General features: G+C 41.3%; 2 protein-coding genes across 2 annotated transcripts; one reads left to right on the forward strand and one right to left on the reverse strand.

Moving 5' to 3' along the window:
- Nucleotides 1–1,840: 1,840 nt before the first annotated feature.
- LOC139659537 (syntaxin-binding protein 4-like) lies at nt 1,841–10,942 on the forward strand (the record flags this gene model as incomplete). Its single annotated transcript, XM_071537841.1, has 9 exons — nt 1,841–1,937; nt 3,878–4,005; nt 4,319–4,411; nt 5,624–5,689; nt 7,400–7,597; nt 8,899–9,015; nt 10,240–10,289; nt 10,391–10,521; nt 10,832–10,942. Coding segments are annotated over 9 exons (951 nt in total), but the record flags the coding sequence as incomplete, so codon positions are not given.
- A 479-nt stretch (nt 10,943–11,421) lies between these two features.
- On the reverse strand, nt 11,422–19,378 carry LOC139659536 (RNA polymerase I-specific transcription initiation factor RRN3-like; the record flags this gene model as incomplete). Its single annotated transcript, XM_071537840.1, has 9 exons — nt 11,422–14,917; nt 15,064–15,148; nt 15,986–16,138; nt 16,663–16,771; nt 16,948–17,135; nt 17,294–17,424; nt 18,663–18,793; nt 18,993–19,116; nt 19,283–19,378. Coding segments are annotated over 9 exons (1,167 nt in total), but the record flags the coding sequence as incomplete, so codon positions are not given.
- Between the last annotated feature and the right edge of the window lie 742 nt (nt 19,379–20,120).

Here is a 20,120-nt window from a genome sequence, read left to right on the forward strand (position 1 = left end):
TTTTTAGCGTCGAGAGGTACTGTAACGGGTGAAGAAATATCACAAAAGACAAAAAAAAGCGAAAAGAAAGGAGAATGGAGAGAGAAATGAATGAGGGGATGTTGAACACAGTACAATGCTTTCCTCAGTCTGATCAATAGCGGGGAGAGAGAAAGAGTGGCCGGGGGTTTATACATGCTACTGTATGTCAAACGCTGTTCAAGGCTTAGACAACAGATGGCTATGATAGGGATTGGCTGTTGTACCATGCTGTTGTACCATGCAAACTGTATAAAGGTCAGCCGTTCTACAAAGCTTGTAACTGGTGCAAGGAACCAACTGAGTTGAGGTGTCCGTCAGTGCTGATTTTGACAGATTTTTGTTTCTTTATTTTGCTGGTTAAATTGGTCTTAAATCTATTTCTTGGTGGCATTAAAAGGGTCTTAAAAAGTCTTAAATTTGGCTTTCTGAAACCTGCAGATACCCTGTGTACCACATGTGAAACATTTGAGCTCTGAGTTTAAAGTCAGAATTCTGAGATTCTGAGATTCAAGTCAGAATTCTGAGATTCAAGTTAGAATTCTGAGATTCAAGTTAGAATTCTAAGATTCAAGTCAGAATTCTGAGATTCAAGTCAGAATTCTGAGATTCTGAGATTCAAGTCAGAATTCTGAGATTCTGAGATTCAAGTCAGAATTCTGAGATTCAAGTTAGAATTCTGAGATTCAAGTTAGAATTCTAAGATTCAAGTCAGAATTCTGAGATTCAAGTCAGAATTCTGAGATTCTGAGATTCAAGTCAGAATTCTGAGATTCAAGTTAGAATTCTGAGATTCAAGTTAGAATTCTGAGATTCAAGTTAGAATTCTGAGATTCAAGTCAGAATTCTGGGATTCTGAGATTCAAGTCAGAATTCTGAGATTCAAGTCAGAATTCTGAGTTCTGACTTTAAAGTCAGAATTCTGAGATTCAAGTCAGAACTCAAATATTTTTTTCACATGTGGCCCTAATCCTCTTCCGTACCTGTGTAATAAACTAAAAAGAACCACATTTTTGCGGGAAAGAAAATGAGAATGTAAGTAAGAATAGTGTTATAAGTGGAACAAAATGTTGTTGCTGCTGTTGTTGTTTTTTTTGTTTTTTTTGTTTTTTGAAATAGTCCAATATTGCACATTGAATTCTTTGTAATGGGATGCAACATGAATTATTTAATGCTAAAAAAATGCTTCCTTTTCCATTGCAAAAAATAGGAAAGCTGAGCTAGAGCTGGAAAGAGACGAAAGATCTGCTTATGCCTCTGCCAAGATTTTACACACCACTTTTTTCATGTTTATATTATAAAATCCAATGCATAATTAATTATGCATAATAATAAAATTAATTTGAAATATCCCAAACATCATAAAACATCAAATAAAACACATCCCCATAAAGACTCATTAGGCAGTGATAGCACAGTAAAAGTATGCTATTAAGCCTATAAGCCAAGTATTATAATGTAATATGTTTATAATCATTACCAGTGTGCTTTCACAGAATTACAGAGATTAAACAGCCATAAAGAGGATATGCTGAATCTAGAAAACGATACCCCAGTGATTCTGTCTAGTCTGCAGTTAGCCACAAACTGGTATCTGTAAATATTACAAATATGCATAATGCCTATAATTCACGCACATATCCTTACCATACTGTGTTTCATGAATAATGCTTCTACAAACACCGATTCAACTTAATCTGCACACTCTGCTGAAAAGCTTTTAAGTTAGCTCACAGTGCTATATAGACCGAATCTAGTTTATTTGAATGTGATTTCATTCTCTCTCTCTCTCTCTCTCTCTCTCTCTCTCTCTCTCTCCCAGGCTTTGTCCTTCCTCGGTTTGGACGTCACAGAGGAGAAGAGGAGGAAGCTGAAACAGAGTCTGACCACAGACCCACAAGGCACTGTGGCCTATGGAGGTGAGGCCCACACAGACACACACACACACACACACACACACACACACACACACCAACCATACACACTTCCAGTTGTGTCAACACCAAGGTGAAAGATGTGGCTTGAAATGCTGTCAGGCCGGAGCTGTGTGTGAGCGCTGTGTGTGAGCTCCTTGTTGTGTCACTTGTGCACTGTGTCACACTGTGTCACTGTAAGCCCTCACTGTGTCTGCTTGTAGCCAGGCAGGCTTTGAGAGTACAGCATTTTCATGACTGTATGTCACATGCTTATGCAAAACCTTCATCTTCACATTTTCATTTACAACTAGAGGTGTGGTAACACTTTACAATAAGGGTCACTAAGTTAAGGCTTAGTTAATGCTTAATAAGGGTTAATTAATGCTTAATAAGCATTAACTAACCCTTAATTAACAGTTAACACATGTGTAATTTACTAACGGTGTTCATGTTAACTAAGGTATTAATTTATACATATTTAATAGTTTATAACGATGACTATTAAATAATGTATAAATTAATACCTTAGTTAACATGAACACCATTAGTAAATGATTACCAGACACATTAGTTAACTGTTAACCCTTAACTTAGTTACCCTTATTGTAAAGTGTTACCGGAGGGGTAAAACAAATGTTGTGGATAAAAATAGTAAAAGTATAAATGTGGCCGATATTCAATATTATCGAATATATTTCATGAACATTGCAGTATTTCCCACGATATCAAATATACCCCCCCCCCCCAAAAAAAAAGGAAAGGAAAATTGGTAGGATGGTGAAAAAAATAAAATATCCTAAAATAATCATACTTGAAGTGAAAAATTTGTCTTTTTAATTCAAGTGTGTTTCCTTCCCCAAAATCAGCTTGTATCTAGGCTGTTAATAATAACAACTAGGAAAAGAGGGTACATATTTTTTATCATGCTTGTTCATCCTTAATTGTCTGACCCTCTGGAAATCAATAAATATACTTAAAAAAAAATAGAGGAAACAAAAACGAAAATAATAATACAAAAAATAAAAAAGACCCTCTGGATATCGCCCAAGCCTAATGAAAATACTCAAGTAAATGGTACTAAAATGATACTTCAGTACGTTATCATAAACACTTTATCTTGTACTGACTTTTGGCTTCAAGTAGTATAGTCACAACTGCTTTTTGTCTCTGATCGTCTTGTCATTGTTTCCAAAACTCTTGCCAAGGTCTTAATTAATTATACAGTCCTATGTGATTTAACACTACTGCTGCAAGTAAAGTTGAAAATGTTTTCAATCAACACTGCTTACGTGCTGTTACAGAAAATCCACCAAGAAATCAAATAATAATAACAAAAAAAAAAAGATTTCCATGGTGCAGGGAAGCTGAATGAAAATGGAACAGTGGTAACACTTTACAATAAGGGTCACTAAGTTAATTAACTTAATCAACAGTTAACTAATGTGTCTGGTAATCATATACTAATGGTGTTCATGTTAACTAAGGTATTAATTTATACATTATTTAATAGTCATTTTTATAAACTATTAAATAATGTATAAATTAATACTTTAGTTAACATGAACACCATTAGTAAATTACACATTAGTTAACTGTTAATTAAGGTAAGTTAATGCTTATTAAGCATTAACTAACCCTTATTAAGCATTAATTAACTCTTTAACTTAGTGACCCTTATTGTAAAGTGTTACCGGAACAGTAGTAGACTTGGGATCTTTTTATTTACGTATGAAGGAATTAATGACAGAAATCAATAATGCAGTTAAGGTTTCTCATTGAGAGCTTATTGAGAACACTAACATTCTGTTTAGCACCACTGATACTGAGACACATTTCCATTTTCTTGAGAAATTGAGAACATAAAAGTGGTCATGGAAACTATCTTCCCTAGTATTTCCCTAGTATAATCTAGGTATTATCGGTGCTTGTTTGTGTATTTCCAGACTTCGTGGAGGCCACCCGCAACATCTTCCAGGAGAACCTGGAGGAGGCGGGCTTAGCGACGGGCCCGTTCATGTTCTCCTATCACGAAGCGGCCAGCTTGATGGACACGTCCGCCTTCCACTCTCCTGTAAGGAACTCCCACAACCTCTCACATGCCGGCACTCCTTCAGAGATGAAATAAAACAATTCTAAACAGGTGGAATCTGTGTGTGTGTGTGTGTGTGTGTGAGACTGGAATAATAACCACTCACACACACCCTCACTTACTGTTAACACACTCCTGATTGGCTCTCTGGCTGTTTAATAGATTTAATGGCACACAAAGAAAAGAACACACACATACAGATACACACATGGCTAACATTAAAACCGTCGCAACTAACTCTTTGGTCTGTGTGTGTGTGTGTGTGTGTGTGTGTGTTGTGTGTGTGTATCCGCAGACATATGAATCGGAGTGCAGCTACAGCAGTGAAGAGATGGAGCAGTTTCAGACGGAGGTGAAGCAGCTGCAGACCCAGATGAAGCAGCTCAAGGTGAGCACACACACAGCATAAATGTAATCTCATTAGTGTTGTCCTGTAATGTACAGACACAAACACAGACACGGGGTCAGGTGCAACCGCCCCCCCCCCCCCCCCCCCCCGCCCCCCGCTTACATGACTAGGGACGGGACGATATGCTTATCTCACAATACGATTCAATACGCAATGTGGGCTTCACGATTCAATACAACCATGATACGATGTGATAAATAAAAGTTCAGTGCCAACAAAGTGTGACTGTGCAGAATTCTGTTTATTTCTGAGCCACAAATCTTTCTAGCGATGGCGTTGTCTTGCTAAAATGTAAACAACAATTTCAAAAAAGTGACAATAATAGAATTTCAATGGAGAGTTTGTGAAATTGTGATGGTCAAGCCGTCTCATTTGTGATTACTACAGCAGAATAAAATGGAGCTAATATCGCGATTCATTCTTCTGACCCACATTTTTGTATCGCGATATATTGAATTTCGATATATCGTCCCATTCGTATTAGAAACTACTTGTGAATTGACAGTTCCACTATGGTTTACTGCAGTGGTGGAAAGTAACTAAGTACATTTACCTGAATACTGTACTTAAGTGCAATTTTGAGGTACTTGTACTTTACTTGAGTATTTCCATTTGATGCTACTTTATACTTCTACTCCACTACATTTCAGAGGGAAATATTGTACTTTCTACTCCACTACCTTTATTTGATAACTTAAGTTACTAGTTACTTTGCAGATTCAGATTATTAATACAAAATATAATCAACTAATAAATTGTGATGTATTATTATAGATTACTGTAAGCTACCCAGCAGTATATAAAGTAGTGGAAATCAGCCCTACCTTTTCCAGCTGCAACATTAAAGTGATGCTTACACATTAATGCATCAATAATTATAATTCAATAATATAATATATACTGTATTATTCTGAAATGGGCCATTCTGCATAATGAGTACTTTTACTTTTGTTGCTTTAAGTACATTTTGATGCTAATACTTTTGTACTTTTACTTAAGTAACGTTTTGAATGCAGGACTTTTACTTGTAACAGAGTATTTTTATACTGTGGTATTTCTACTTTTACTTAAGTAAAAGATCTGAGTACTTCCTCCACCACTGGTTTACTGACAGAAACAGTGCGTTTGCTGCCTTGATTGACACAAGTTGTAAAACCCTCCCAGTCTTCATCTGCTCCCTCTCTGTGGCAGGTGATGCTGAAAGACACGGAGCACAGCAAGAAAAACCTGGAGGAGGAGCTGCAGAAGACCTCCGAGGTGAGGGAGGCCGCTACATGTTCATATACCTTATGATAAATATGCACAGTGTTTCCATAACAAACCCACACAGCTCTCATATTCCAAACCCAGGCGAAATCCCCACCAACCCCACAAACAGAGATTCTAAAAAAAAAAAAACTACCTATGCGGAAAATACACCCTGAGGGCGGCGTAAGCTGAAATGCGTGGGTGTTGTTTTTTTAATCTCTTTGCCCTCCAAATAGAGGCGTTTTATATTTAAACTCACAGTTGTTGCCTGGACCTGGATCAGTGGCGGCTGGTGACTCCAACAATTTGGAGGAGGATAGGAGGAAAACCAACCCACCGCCCCATGAGATTTTACATATGCTCGCCACTTATCTCTACTTCCCTGTCTTCACTGGAAAATGAAGCAGTAAAGTAACAGCTTACAAGATTTCTTAAAACAACACGATGCATTTATTTAAACCGGTCCATTGCATCAATGAGACGGATCAATGCATCTCAGTTTGGTCCCAGTTTGCTTTCTGCAGCATCTATGAACTTGTTGATAGGCAGCCTGTGTAAAAGCTTTGGTCAATGGCATTACATTACATGACATTACATCATTTAGCAGATGCTTTTGTCCAAAGGGACTTACAATAAGAGCATTTTGTCAACAGCAGTGAAACCAACATCAGTCTTCATCAGCTAAGCATCTAATAGGAATAAGTAGCATTTGTAGAATCAGAGTTTGTTTGGGGTTTTTTTTCGTTAAATGTATTACCTAAAATGTACTAGTCACTAAAAATTTGCCACTAGGGCTTGTTTTTTGTCACTAGTCACTATTTGGTTACTATTTTATTTTGTTTTTCCTTTCACTTTCACTTACTTTCACTTTTCCATTTTTACTGGCAACAATTTCATAAAAAGTCAGTCGCCCAGTCCAAATTCTTCAGATCACAAAACCCTTAGGCAGACCAACTGCTAACGTTACAGTTTCCCATCAGAAGGAATAGTCAGCAATACAATCTGTTAGTCGTGAGAATGCCTGTTAGCCAAGGATATCCCTCATACCAACACTTGTTCACAGTGGAAATTTCCTTAACACCTGATCTAGCATCTTTCATTCCGAGCTTTACCTGCGGAGTTGGCTGTCCACCAATCTCTGAACCCATCGTCTATCGGTCTGATGACGATTAGACTCTGGGGGCGACGGCCAATATTTCGGGGGTTTCCGGTGTAGCCAGCGGACATCCGGGTCAAGACTTCCTCTTCCGTGCGCCGGTCATTGTTTACAGTCCGATTAGCAACTTGAGACGCGAGAATGGAGTCGGAGTTGAGCACAATACACAAACATCGATACTTTTTGTAGGTGTTTTAGGTCCAGATGACATTTCGGCTAATCTCTATAAACAGATATCTGCATATGAGACGTCCAACTCCATTCTCGCATCTCAAGTTGCTAATCGGACTGTAAACAATGACCGGTGTACGGAAGAGTCTTGGCCCGGGTGTCCGCTGGCTACATCGGAAACCCTGAAATATTGGCGGTCGCCCCCAGAGTCTAATCGTCGTCAGACCGATAGACGATGGGTTCCGAGATTGGCTGTCCACTGGTCAGCAGAGTTTCTCCTCCTCGGTCTCTCTGCATCTCAATAAAATCAGCCCTAACCCTAATGAAAACAGCAGTTACGGGGCCTCTGAAAAGACGTTTACTGACCCCGGCATGTCCTGTCGGGTCACCAGAAAGCCTGTCTGACCGTGGAGGAGAACAACCGTCTGAAGAGTCGCCTGCAGGTGGCCGAGGCCGAGGCGGTGCAGCGGCAGGGCAGCAGCGCCGAGCAGGACTACGAGGAAGTCATCCAGCTGCTGGAGGCCGAGATCAGGGACCTGAAGAACCAGCTGGCCGGCAAGAGGCAACCGCGAGGCCTGGAGGCCACCAAGGTCAGTACGCACCGGGATACAGAATCGGATTTTTTTTCAGGCGTGTCTCTGCGGAATTTTTGCTTTACTTGACTGCAACTAGTGGAGAGAAAGAGGACATATCCCAAAATTCACCAGCCACTTTCACTGTTTGACTAGCCAAAAAAGATTCGCACCTGTACTTTTATGACCAATTCTTCTTCTAAACTTCTAAACTTCTAAATCCTCAGATTCCCTTTGCCGCTTTTTCGCGCCAGTTGATATTCTGAGTTTCTGTCACCGCTCCTTCCAGTTCCCCTAGGTTAAGGTTTCCTCCTTAATCTTCATGCGCCCTCACTGGCATCCAGTGTAAATAAATGAAGAGTACAAAGCCACCGCGAGTATACACACATTTGTATGCAGAGACGTGTTTGACTGTGTTTATATCAGGCGTATTCGTTGGGAGCCACGTCTCGGTGAAACACATCAAGCTGCGTTTCCAGTATTCCCTCTGTCTCTTGACTCAGGCAGAGAGCTATTCAGCTTTTTCACCAGCAACCTCCTTGTACCCATGGCGATAGATGAAAGGTAGGGTTTAGATTTCAGTCCTCTTTTCACCTCAGGTGGTAAATCCCTCGGCTCTCCTCTTAAGCGCGGTAATAATAGAAAAATGCCAGGAAAATGTGAGGGCTGCTGCAACAGGTGGCCATTTAGATGGATGGCAGATGCGTAAACCCACCTAGTAGCAACCAAACAGGACTTGATGATTAGGATTTGATTAGGGCTCCTCCTCTTAGCTGATGGGACTCTCAGTCGACAACTGTATTTCATTTTTCTGTTATTTTACGTCCTGGAATCTTTGGGGGGTTTCTTTGGCACCACAACAGTGTTCAAATACATGTATAGACCTTTGAAAAAGACCAGATTGAAACTTATTTTATATGATTGCATTCATTTTAGAAGACAAGATAATGTGGAAAAAGCAATACAGATTCATTCATTCAGTTCTCTCTTTCAAAAACTGTATGATGTTGATGTGATGATGTGATGTATATTGCTGCAGCATGATGCTGATAAGGGTCCTCATGCTGTTGCAATGAAAATGTAAGTTTGTTATATGTGTGCAGTGGTAATCCAGTTTTTCCACCATGATCAGCAGCTAAAGTGCATTTCTTTGCTTGAACTCTCTCTTTGAAATCCATTAACGATCAGGCAACTATTTCTTTAGTCAGCTCCTTCAATTAAAACAATACTTTAAACAACGTGGTCAAGTGTGTGTATTGTGCACACACTCGCACACAGAATTGATTAGATGTGTGTGTGTGTGTGTGGCTGTTTCCCAGGAGGAGGTGCTGGAGCTGAACAAGAGGCTGACGGCCATCGACTGCCAGCTGAGGAAGTCGGAGCTGAGCAGGAAACACCTGGAGATCTCCAACAAGAAACTGCTGGGCTTTGCACAGGTAAGACCTCCACACGCACCGGTTCAGAGAACGCCTTCACTCGTAAAAGTGCTGAGGTTATGGGATGTGATAAACGCCTATCTCCAACAAATGCTGGGTCAAAATTGGTCCTTTCGTTGGTCCTTTCATCTCATCAGAATGAAATGTTCTATGTTCAATATGGACACTAAGTTAAGGGTTAGTTAATGCTTAATAAGCATTAACTAACCCTTAATTAACAGTTACCTAATGTGTCTGGTAATCATTTACTAATGGTGTTCATGTTAACTAAGGTATTCATTTATACATTATTTGATAGTCATCTTTATAAACTATTAAATAATGTATAAATTAATACCTTAGTTAACATGAACATCATTAGTAAATTACACATTAGTTAACTGTTAGTTAACTTATTAATCATTAACTAACCCTTAACGTAGTGACCCTTATTGTAAAGTGTTACCAATATTTCTTACAAATACACACATTTGCATATCAGAATGCTTTTTTTCTCAGTCGATAAAGCAAGAGTGTATTTTCCTGTTTCATTCTGTTAGATAACTAAATACTTGGTATTTTACAGAGGAATTCATATAAATTTGTAAAAAAAAAAACAACAACTATCTTTTCATGATATAGAAAATGACAAAATATAGATATATATACAGTATATACAGTATATCTACAAGTTACATTGAAATAAACTTTTTCTCATACAGGGAATATGTCATTTTGAGAAAATGCTTTATTCTTATCTATTTTTTTGCTAAATTAAACTGTTGTTGCAATTCCTACTGGCCATCAATAGAAGTCGATAAAAGTCATTGATTACTTAATGGTCCTAGACCATTAAGGGGCCTGTCAATAGAATACTAGCCGTTGACTACATGACTATCAGTATATGTACTGTCACATACCATAACCACTGTACACTATTACATACAGTCTCATAAAAGAGACTGAAGATGCAACATTTTGCACCAAAGGCCACCAAAAATACCATGACCGGTTCCAACCATTTCCATCTGTCTCTAACAGTCTTGTGCTGTTATGGAGCTCCTCTGCCCCCTAGTGGCCAAAGGAACAAACTGCAGTTCGAACTGAAGTCTACAACTAGTCCAGTGGATTTTGATCAACTTGCCAGCTATTCTGACTTTGACTTCCCTCCCTGTCTCCCTTGTTGATTGTTTTTGTGGGAATCACAGAACGTCATGTAATTCGTCTCACCGTCTCTCTCCTCAGAACGTCCACAAAGTGCTAACAACTCCCAGCTTGTTTGGAGGGGAAAACGGGTAAGCGATCCTAAACACCTCATGCTGAGAGTTCAAGTCAGTTACCTACAGTGTGGCCCATGCTATAATCACCGTCCCTGTGTGTCTGTCCCGTACGTCAGGAGCAACAGGTCGTCTCCAGCCACCGAGAGCCCGGACACCCCGTCGCCCCTCCCTGACACGGCTTTCCAGCTGGCTGTGGAGGCCAAAGAGCTGGTGGAAGGAGTCTGCGCCCTCAATACTGACGACACAGGTGCAGAGAGTGGAAGGCACTAGAATGAAATTGACTGGAATAGAAATACAGGACAATGAATCAAGAAAAGAGTTGTGGAAGGAGATTCGAGGAAAGAGAAATCACCTCATCATTGGAAACCCATTACCTGTTATTAGTCTCCTCTATAATGTACACTCTACTATAACCAAGCCACAGACTTTCTATCACGTTTAAAATATAATCGGAACAATTCTTTATTACATTACTTTTTATTTCTTCCAGTCCCTTGTTTATTTTTATTCCATATGTTGTTTCAAGCAGATTCTAATAAAGTGTATTTGACCTGCAGCATTACTGAGCGACTCGGAGGCGGCGGCGGCGGCAGCGGCGGTCCCGGATGTAACCCCTCGCCATATGTAGCCAACGTGGGACGAAGATCCAGAGGAGACCGGGAGAGCCTGGGCAGGGGGGGGGGGGGGGGCGAAAACCGGGTCCAGCTGACCGACTGGCCGAACCTACAACTCCGAACCCCCCCCCTTAGACGACAGACCAAAACCGGAACGCCGTCCCAATACGTGTTCTCGAAACTTAACGAAATCAAACTTTCAGAACTTCAAATCCAGTGTCTTTCAAAAACGAAAAAAACGATCTTCCAGCGTCATTCGAGGCTTGTGTGTGTGGGGGGGGAACGGCTTTGCAAACCACAAGACATCTCGGTTTTTCGATGAGTTCGCGTTCCTGCGTCGGAAGAGTGTAGACGTCCGGGGCTTCTAGCAAAAGTGTAGCGCAGATCTAGCCTCCGTTTGGGTCGTAGCCTACAGCAGAGACTGTAGCAACGAGACGCGGTCCACATCCGAGGCTGTGTCCTGAACCTTCCCTTACGTCCTACTGTACATCCTTCTCTCACGTCCTTACATCCCTCGCAATGAAACTAGAAACAGGACGGCCAAAGTTTTCATGCCAAAGTCTGCTCGCACGCGTCAAAATTAGTGTCTTCCATTGAAACATCTGGCAATCTCCGGTTTTTCAAGGATTCAAGGGAAGGTAGGGACGACGGTGTAGGGTATCGCCACTTTTGCCACATACATGTGTAATAATTCAGAAGTGTTTTGGACTACGAGCCAAGGACTCTCATCGTTTTGACTAATCAGATGTACAGACGTCCCGATAAGAAGTGCTCTGACTGAAAACAAGTCCTGTTTTTGAGAATTTTGTACCGGAATGATGTTTTCTGTTACCGGGACTGCAGGGGTGGCGGTGGAGGAGCTGCATGCCCACGTCTAGACAAACACACATGCTGTTGTAAATCTTGTTAGCGCTTCCTTCTTGACCTCTTTTGTCCCCACACACACACACACACACACACACAGTAATTAGTCACTCCTCCATGGATTTGTCTATGAAGGACGACTTGTTTGCCTCTAAACCGGTCAGCGGTTTTCCTCTGTGAATACTGGCTCATCTCTGTTTCATACTAACATGCTGCCATCTCTATCAAAGCCCCCGCCTCCGTCATACATCGCCGCTTCTTCGCTTAGCCACCGAGGGTGTGAACTCTCAAACTGGAAGTAGAAAAAAAAAAAAAAAAAAAAAAAAAAACCTGACATCAACAGTGTCTCTATTTCCCTTTTTCCCCATCTCGCTAACTTTCATTGTTTCCTCATTCAGTCAAAATAATGGAAGGCAAGGAATGAAGTGTTTAAAGAGCATTTGGACATCGGCAGTGTTCATTCAAATTCATCATCGGCTGCTGAAAATCACTGCATGGTTCATGTTATTACCGTCTCCAGCGTCCAGGAATGGGTCGAATGTTTTAGGTTTGGGAGACGCGATCGCTACTACTGTGTAAACTTGGGTTTGAGATACGTGTCGGAAGTCATGGAGACTAGGGAGATATACATTAAAAAGCATAGATTAAATGTGTAATATTTATTTTGTTTATATTGACTGCAAATGCGTTAAAAAAAATACTGACATGTCCTATAATTCAACCAGATTGCATCTTTGGTGTGGCCTCAATTTCTTTCTGTTACTGTTTTATATTAAAGGAATAACCTAAGACTGGAGTCTGGGTCTTGTTTATTCAGCTGTACAGTTTTTGACCTTTTTACTACTACCGCTGCTACTACTAATGAAGTGTACTATTGCTCCATTGTAACACATGCCATAATGTGTTACAATTACTGCCCATTAAAACTTGCCAAAACACAAGCATGTACTCTTTCAAACTGTTAAGGAATTAGAATAATTGACCCATGAACAAACCACAGAATTAAATTAAACACAAATGACATGGTAACTCTCAGACAGTGCAGAAATACTGCATTATTACTAGCTACTCAAGCTTCTTTCAGACTAGGTCGGAAGTCATCTTATTCCTGGTCTCAGAAATCCTGTTCAGACCATTACCCAGAACACAAAATCAACCAAAAGGCCTGTTTAAACCAAGGTCCAGACCATCTCAGCCACATCCAAGACGACCCAAAACAAAGTCTAGTTAAGACAGAGTCAAAAACCAAGATCAAGTCAAGCTGACCCTTATAGAGGCTTTGCAGTTGCATCACAAATCTCCCAGCAACCAGGTCTGGTGCCACCATGAAGGTCCAGTGGAATATTGGCTTTGTGCAAATATTGTCCTAATATACAACAACCAAGGCTAGGAAAAGAGAGATACCTGAAAAAGACTTTTGTGGTGTGTGTTTAGTCAACTCAGTAATGTTCTAAGTAAAAGTGAATGGTCTGATAAAGTAGATTTGTTTCCAAATGTAGGTATTAGTGACACAGTAAACTGTCTTTAGCCCTAGTCTCTACTCCAAAACGGAGTTAGTTAAGCTGAACAAACTTAGCTAACTAGCCAGCAGGCCCCTTAAACAAAGTAACTGATGTTAACATGTCACTGCGAACACTAGCTTCTACTGGTGTTTACAAGACACTCATGGTTAGCTACCCAGATACTATGGTTAGCTAGCTAAAAGCTGACATTATCTTACCAGACAATCAGATTTATCAATCATGAAATGATCAGCTCCCAGTCAAAAACAGCACAGAAATTAATCATGCCTAGTCTGTTGAGATGGACAAGTTGTACATTTAGAAACACAGTCAGCTGTTCACAGCTATTGTTGCTCGAGAACTAAGGACTTCCAATATGGCCGCCAGGGAGTGCGGTACATCACCTGAAAGCTCTCTATACAAGGTCAGCACAGAAAATGTTTTACAGTTATTATGATAGTCCACTGTTTTTGAACAGAATATAACATAACAAGAACAATTGATAGGGTCCATCTTGACATTTTCACAATAGGAGTTTGGCTTTTCCCACTGTGAAAGCGGTTTGGAGATGTGCTCATTTAGCCAGGAGACTTGTGGAGGAGTTTGTGCTGCAGTGGCACCCAATGATACAGGTAAAGATCCATCAAGAGTATCTTAATTACAGCCTATTTTCTCATAGTAGTAACTACTGCAGTTTCATAAATAACCAGTTATTAAAATATATATATATATATATATATGTTAAACCAACCACCCAATCCAACAATATGTCAAGCTCAATTTCAGGAGTTGAAATTTAAGTTGGATATTGTCTCCCATACAGCCAAGAGAATAATAAACCTCTCAAATAAAAAGTTGTATTGTCCAGTCTCTCTGATCATGATAAAAGCTATGACAGTGAAGCTGTTGCCTACAGTGGAGCGTTTACATTGACCATGTTTACATGGACACAAAATTTTTTTATTGTAATGCGATTAAGACAATAATGCGAGAAAGTAAGGACCCATATAAACACCACACAGATTATGTTAGTGCCATTATGCTCTTAGGGTAAAGTGCAATTGCAGTAACATTTTTAGAGACCAGTCACAACATGGATACACATCACCAACTTAGTCATGTAGCTCATGTTGTTCTGTTGGTTTTTGGTAATTTATATTTGAATCCTCATAATAACCAAATGTCACATGTTAACCGGAATATTAGGGGAGGCGTCACTTGATAGAATCATGTAAATGATTTAATCACACTATTGCCTTAATTGGAGTCACATTATTGTGCATATGTAAACATAGCCATTGTCACACTGCAGGTTAGAGTTAGGAGTCTGTGGCATCCAGATAGCAGAAGGTCTGAGTGAAGGAAAGGTCCGGCCACAAATGAATGATCCTGGAAAGGATTTTTTTCAGAAAGGATGCCTGGTCCTCAGATGCTTCAGAAAAATACAGAGCAGCAGGTCCATCTTAAAGACAGCGGTGTGTGTGTTGGTTGGGGATAAGTCCGTGATAAGGGATTAGAAAGGTCTCTGAAAGGCGATGGGGGGCGAGCCCACGCTGCTCGGGCTGCGGAGGTTGGAGTCGTAAGAGCCGGGCGTCATTCCCACAACCCCGTCTGTCTGGGGCGTCTCCCCGTGCAGGAAGTCGTCCTCCTCCTCCTCCAAACCCTGGGAAAGACGGTATGAACAATCAGAACCAGGGAACAAGTGATCAGGACTCTCTGTACATCAAATGCTGACTCGAATCTAATCATAGAGGGAGGAGATTTATCAAATGCCTTGATATTTAAATTATTCAGCTCCAGACGTCTCACCTTTTGGCCCGCTTTGGTGGTATGAAGCTCTGTGTCTGCTAGCTCCTCCCACACCTGGTACAGAGGCTCTATCAGCTGCCCAGACCTGCAGAGACACACACCACGACTCACACCGAGGGACTACAAATCACCTACATTCAAGATTGTTTCAAGGGGAAATCCCGTTTTTTATTTGCAATCTTTGGTGTTAAGTGCCCATTGCTGATAGCAGCCAATATACATTCTGACCGGGTAAGCTAATGTCAAGTTGAAACGCTGTAGTTGGAATAGTGGAACTGGAATAAAGTGGTGTATCGTCTGCAAAATAAAACGCTTCTTGTTTTGTGCCATAAAGCAACCAGCAGTTTTCCCGCCGAATCTGACCCAGTGGCACACCATGTGAAATGCAGTGTAGAGCAGTGGTTCTTAACGTGGGGTCCGGGGACCACCAGGGGTCCTTAAGGGGGTTCAAGGGGGTCCCCAGGAAATTGATGAATTGTTCAACTTCACCATTATTTCATTTATAAGAAGTTAACACAATTCGAGAATGTAGAAGAATGACTGTTCTGATCATAGTTTCACTGTTATCTCTCTACCTACAATACAGATAGTCATGGAATTCTGGACAAAATCATATCCAACGATAAATATATTCTCAGATTTGGGTCCGAGAGACAAAATCTCATCAAATAGAGGTCTGTGGCTCTTATGTGGACTAAATTAGGGGTCTTTTATATGAAAAAGGTTGAGAATTACTGGTGTAGAGGCTGGTAGAGGCTGACAATCTTCTTGGTGATGGTCTTACTTGTTTACGGTCACCAATGTCTCAAATTAATGTGGTAATGATTTGTTGTTGTTTGATGTTAAAATGCTACACGTTGCAGCTTTAATACACGTATCAAAACACTAAACCCTGAGTTAATGACTGACACACACATCATACCTCTTGAGCAGGTAGGGGTCGAAGGGGAAGAAGCTGTCCAGGGGGTTGGTGTTGGTGGTGACGCAGTCTCCCCCCGTGGAACTGCGCACCACCGGCAACACGTGCCGGTTATTCCTCTCTATAACGGTGTAGCAGAACACCACCTGATACTTCCTGGGACAGAAAAAGATCCACATCCACTATAGATTATCAGGTAGGCACAAAACTGTTATTAAATATGACTGTATTTTGCATTCAAACACAAAATTGTGTTTTGCTGAGCCACTGCCTTAAAGGCAAGGGAATGAGGCTAACATAAGGTTTTACAGAAGTAGAAAATGCCCAAGATAAAATAGACCTATTTCATTCTTATAGTATAAAATAAAATGTTCTAATTGATTTTGCACATCTACTGTACAACATACTGTACACATATAGGCTACATTTGCACATACAGTATATGTTGTACATACATAGTTTATTTTTGCATTGGTATTTATTCTCCTAATTATGTACCTGGCTTTGTGCTTTGTTTTGTCTGTGTGGTGTCCTGCTGCCGTTACAATTTGAATTCTATCTATCTATCTATCTATCTATCTATCTATCTATCTATCTAGCTCTCTATCTAAGGTACACATAAGTAAGTACATGTATCTGAGGTTGCTGATATATGTCAGAGGCTTCAGGTGGCTAGATACCTGGTGATGGCGGCAAACATGTTGGTGACCGACGGCAGGCAGACTTTGAGTGGGTTGAGCTGGCACATCACCACCCGCTCTAGGTTCAGACTCTGTAGGTATGCCAGACCTGACACACACACACACACAAAGATATTAAGACTGTCAGACTCTGGACTCAGCTTTGTGAGTGTTATTTTGGTCGATGAAGGCAGGAAAACTAGATTCCGTATATGGCTCTCACTGAGCTTATGGAGCTCTGTGAGACTCAAAAAGTTAGAGTAGGCAGAGTATATAGAGTTGTACCTTTCTTCATGTTGCCCTCCAGGATGGCCCTGTGTCTGAAGATGAGTGTGTAGAAGACAGCCTGGCAGGTGGTGTAGAAAGGCCCGTGCAGGTTGATGTCACAGCAGGCCTGTCTGCCGCTGCTGTCCTGGCTGTCGATGTAGCGATGGATCCAGGGCAGCAGCAGGTCCAGGCAGGCTCGCACCGTCCTGGAGGAGGGAAGGTGAAGGGAGGGAGGGAGGGAGGGGAAAAGAGAGAAAGAGAAGCAGGGCGAGAAAGGTGAGGCCAAGCAGACAATGGGTTAAACTGATGTATCAGCGTAATTCCGTGGGATTACATGTGTCAAATCTACGGTAAAAGAACTCACGCTACGGGTATGAAGTTGGCGCGGGCCAGGAAGCTTCCCAGGTATCCGGCGGCGGCCTGGCGGAGCACGGCCGGCTGGGACGGGCTCTGGAGGATCTTCCATAGGTGATCCAGGAAGGCTTCTGCTAGGGCCTGGGACAGAGGCACAGAGAGACACACGAAGGACTTCAGAAATGACTCATCTTGCAGGAGGTAAATTCAGTAGATTAAATGAGAGAGCAAACACAGTTCACATTCAACGAAAAGTCCTTTGGCTTAAATGCAGAGGGAAAAGACCCGAGGCAACTTGGGGGTTCACTCCTCATCAAGGTTACTGTTGTAGGGGGTATTAGTGGATGTGTATTTCCAATGTGTTTATGGCCAAGAGGTAGTACTGTTCTAGCAAGATATCTCAAAAAGTTACAGAGGGATTTGACGGAAATTTGTGGACAGATAGCCTTTGGCCAAGGGATCAGTTGATTAGATTTTGGTGGTGATCCGGATCTGGGATTGCCGCCATTACAGGATTATCGTTTTTTTTAGCCATAACTATTATGCTGCGTTCATGTGCAGGTGGGAAAGTCTGACATCTGGAACTGCCAGGTCGGCTGCTAAACAGCATCGCATTCACCTGCTATTTTGTCAGAAAATCAATCCTGGAAGACAAACAGTAAAGAAAAGGAAACTGGAACAGCGGCTGCAAGCTTTGCAAGTTGAAGAATTGTTCAGCGTTGGCAAGGGTTTGCACTTAAATGGGTGACTTCTAATTCAGTTATGTTTTTATGAGAAAACATAAAAGTCCGCCCCCGTAAATTCTGAAAACTTCAGTCAGTTGTAACATTGGTTTTAATGTGAACAGGAGTTGCTCTCCTCAGTGGGAGTTTTGCCAGATTTGCGATCACCACATGCTGAAGACTTTAATGAAGAGGTGATGAACACAGTGACTCTCAAGGAAAACTGAGGAACTACCTAGTATCATCTCTGTTCCTTGTTAGCAGACGTCCAGGGCCTTAACACCTGTAGCCTGCCTACCAAGGCCAAAACCAAATACTGCCGCGATGAAAGCCTCAAAGTCAAGGAACACATCTGCAGAAGATCAGAGCTCCAAAAGATGGGTGATGACCACGTCTTCAACTTGTTCCTCGTCTCTTATCGGTTCTGCCAGAATTATTCTGTCAATAACTGGGGAGATGATCAGCTGGAGTCTGATCAGGAGACGACTGAAGAGGGAGAGAGCTTAAGTAGACCCAGGATGGTGATGAGAGTAGCGACTGTGGTCAAGGAATTCGGAGGTTTTCTTGCAACCTGACCATTTGAATACTATTAAATGTACGCATGTCATCCTCTCTCTCTACTTTACTTTACCAAATAAAGGCAAAAGTGCTGCTCACCAGTCTGAAGCTGCAGAGGTAAAAGAGTGTGTACTGGACGTGACAGGACGCATGTGTGGGGAGGATGAGCTTGTCGAACACGCTCAGCAAATCTCTGTACAGCTCCTTGGTCCTTTCCACATCCAGACAACCTGAGAGAAGAGGAAGGGAAAGAAGAAGGACACAGAAAAAGACAGATTGTTTAAGAGGACGACTCTCTTTAAGACCCTATTTACACCAGATGTAAATGTGAGGGTGTGATCAGATTGTTTCTTATTCGGACAGCATATCCAGATTGTGATTTTTAATACTAGGTCTAAAGGTCTGTGTGTGTCCATGTCTTGTGCTCACCGTTGACATGACAGACGTCCTTGATGTAGGCCAACAGCACGGCCATGAGAGTGTCCAGCCTCTCGGCCACCGGGTGGGTCATCGCACCGATCCTGGAGGTTGTATCTGCCGGAACGTCCTCGTCCTGACAGAGAGACAAAAAGAGAGAGGGGGCGGGGGTTTCGGCAAATAAAGGACAAAGGGAAGAGAAGATTTGATAAGATGAAACCAAAAAAAGATGTAAGTATTCACGGTTTCTCCCAGAAGAAGATATCGGCAAACCAGTATATCGGTCTGACTCTACTTTTTACCATGTCAAAGAGTCCCTCCTCAGTACAGTCTTCTGCACTCTGGTTCTGCATGGCGTTCTCCTCCACCTCTTCAATCTCTGACCGTGATGCACTCACCTGAAATCCATTAGACACACTGTTATAGACAGGAACCGACACACACTTCGTGGTCCAATTGACCTCATTCACACAGAGGCCATCTTGAACACATCTTGGGAAACTCTAACTGGAAGGGCAAGTCCAGCCCAGCTCTGTGCTACTGTTGCGTACAAAGATACGTCATACAAACATTTATCATTTCACAGATTCCCCACTGAAAAACATATCTGAAACAAATAAAGCTCAGAGGGATGTTTTTACATTTTAATATACTTGCTCCATTGTCACTAGCTACCAGAACCTCAGTCTCGGAACCACATCCAGAGATCAGCCAGAACCTAGCCTAGGCAGCTAGCTAGTAGCTTACTAATATACTTGTTACTAACTAGTAAGCTAGCTAACTAACTTCCCCGCTAAATTAAAGCAGTCATTGTGGTTGTTGTTCTCTGCTAGCTAATTTGATAACTGTTAGGTCTATGTGAAGCCCTCACTTATGTGTTGAAGTAAAGCTAGTTTTATATATATGCCAATCTATATAGAGGGTAGATTTCTCACCCAAGTGTTCAAAATGGCCACCGCGTGAATAAGGTAAATTACTCTGCAGTCAAGAAGTTTGGTAACACTTTACAATAAGGTTCACTAACTTAATTAACAGTTAACTAATGTGTCTGGTAATCATTTACCAATGGTGTTCATGTTAACTAAGGTATTAATTTATACATTATTTAATAGTCATTTTTATAAACTATTAAATAATGTA

Source organism: Centroberyx affinis, unplaced genomic scaffold, assembly GCF_046629955.1.
Source record: "Centroberyx affinis isolate AG114_WGS23_722 - 3 ecotype Tasmania unplaced genomic scaffold, CSIRO-AGI_Caff_v1 ptg003133l_1, whole genome shotgun sequence".
NCBI classification, from domain to species: Eukaryota; Metazoa; Chordata; class Actinopteri; order Beryciformes; family Berycidae; genus Centroberyx; species Centroberyx affinis.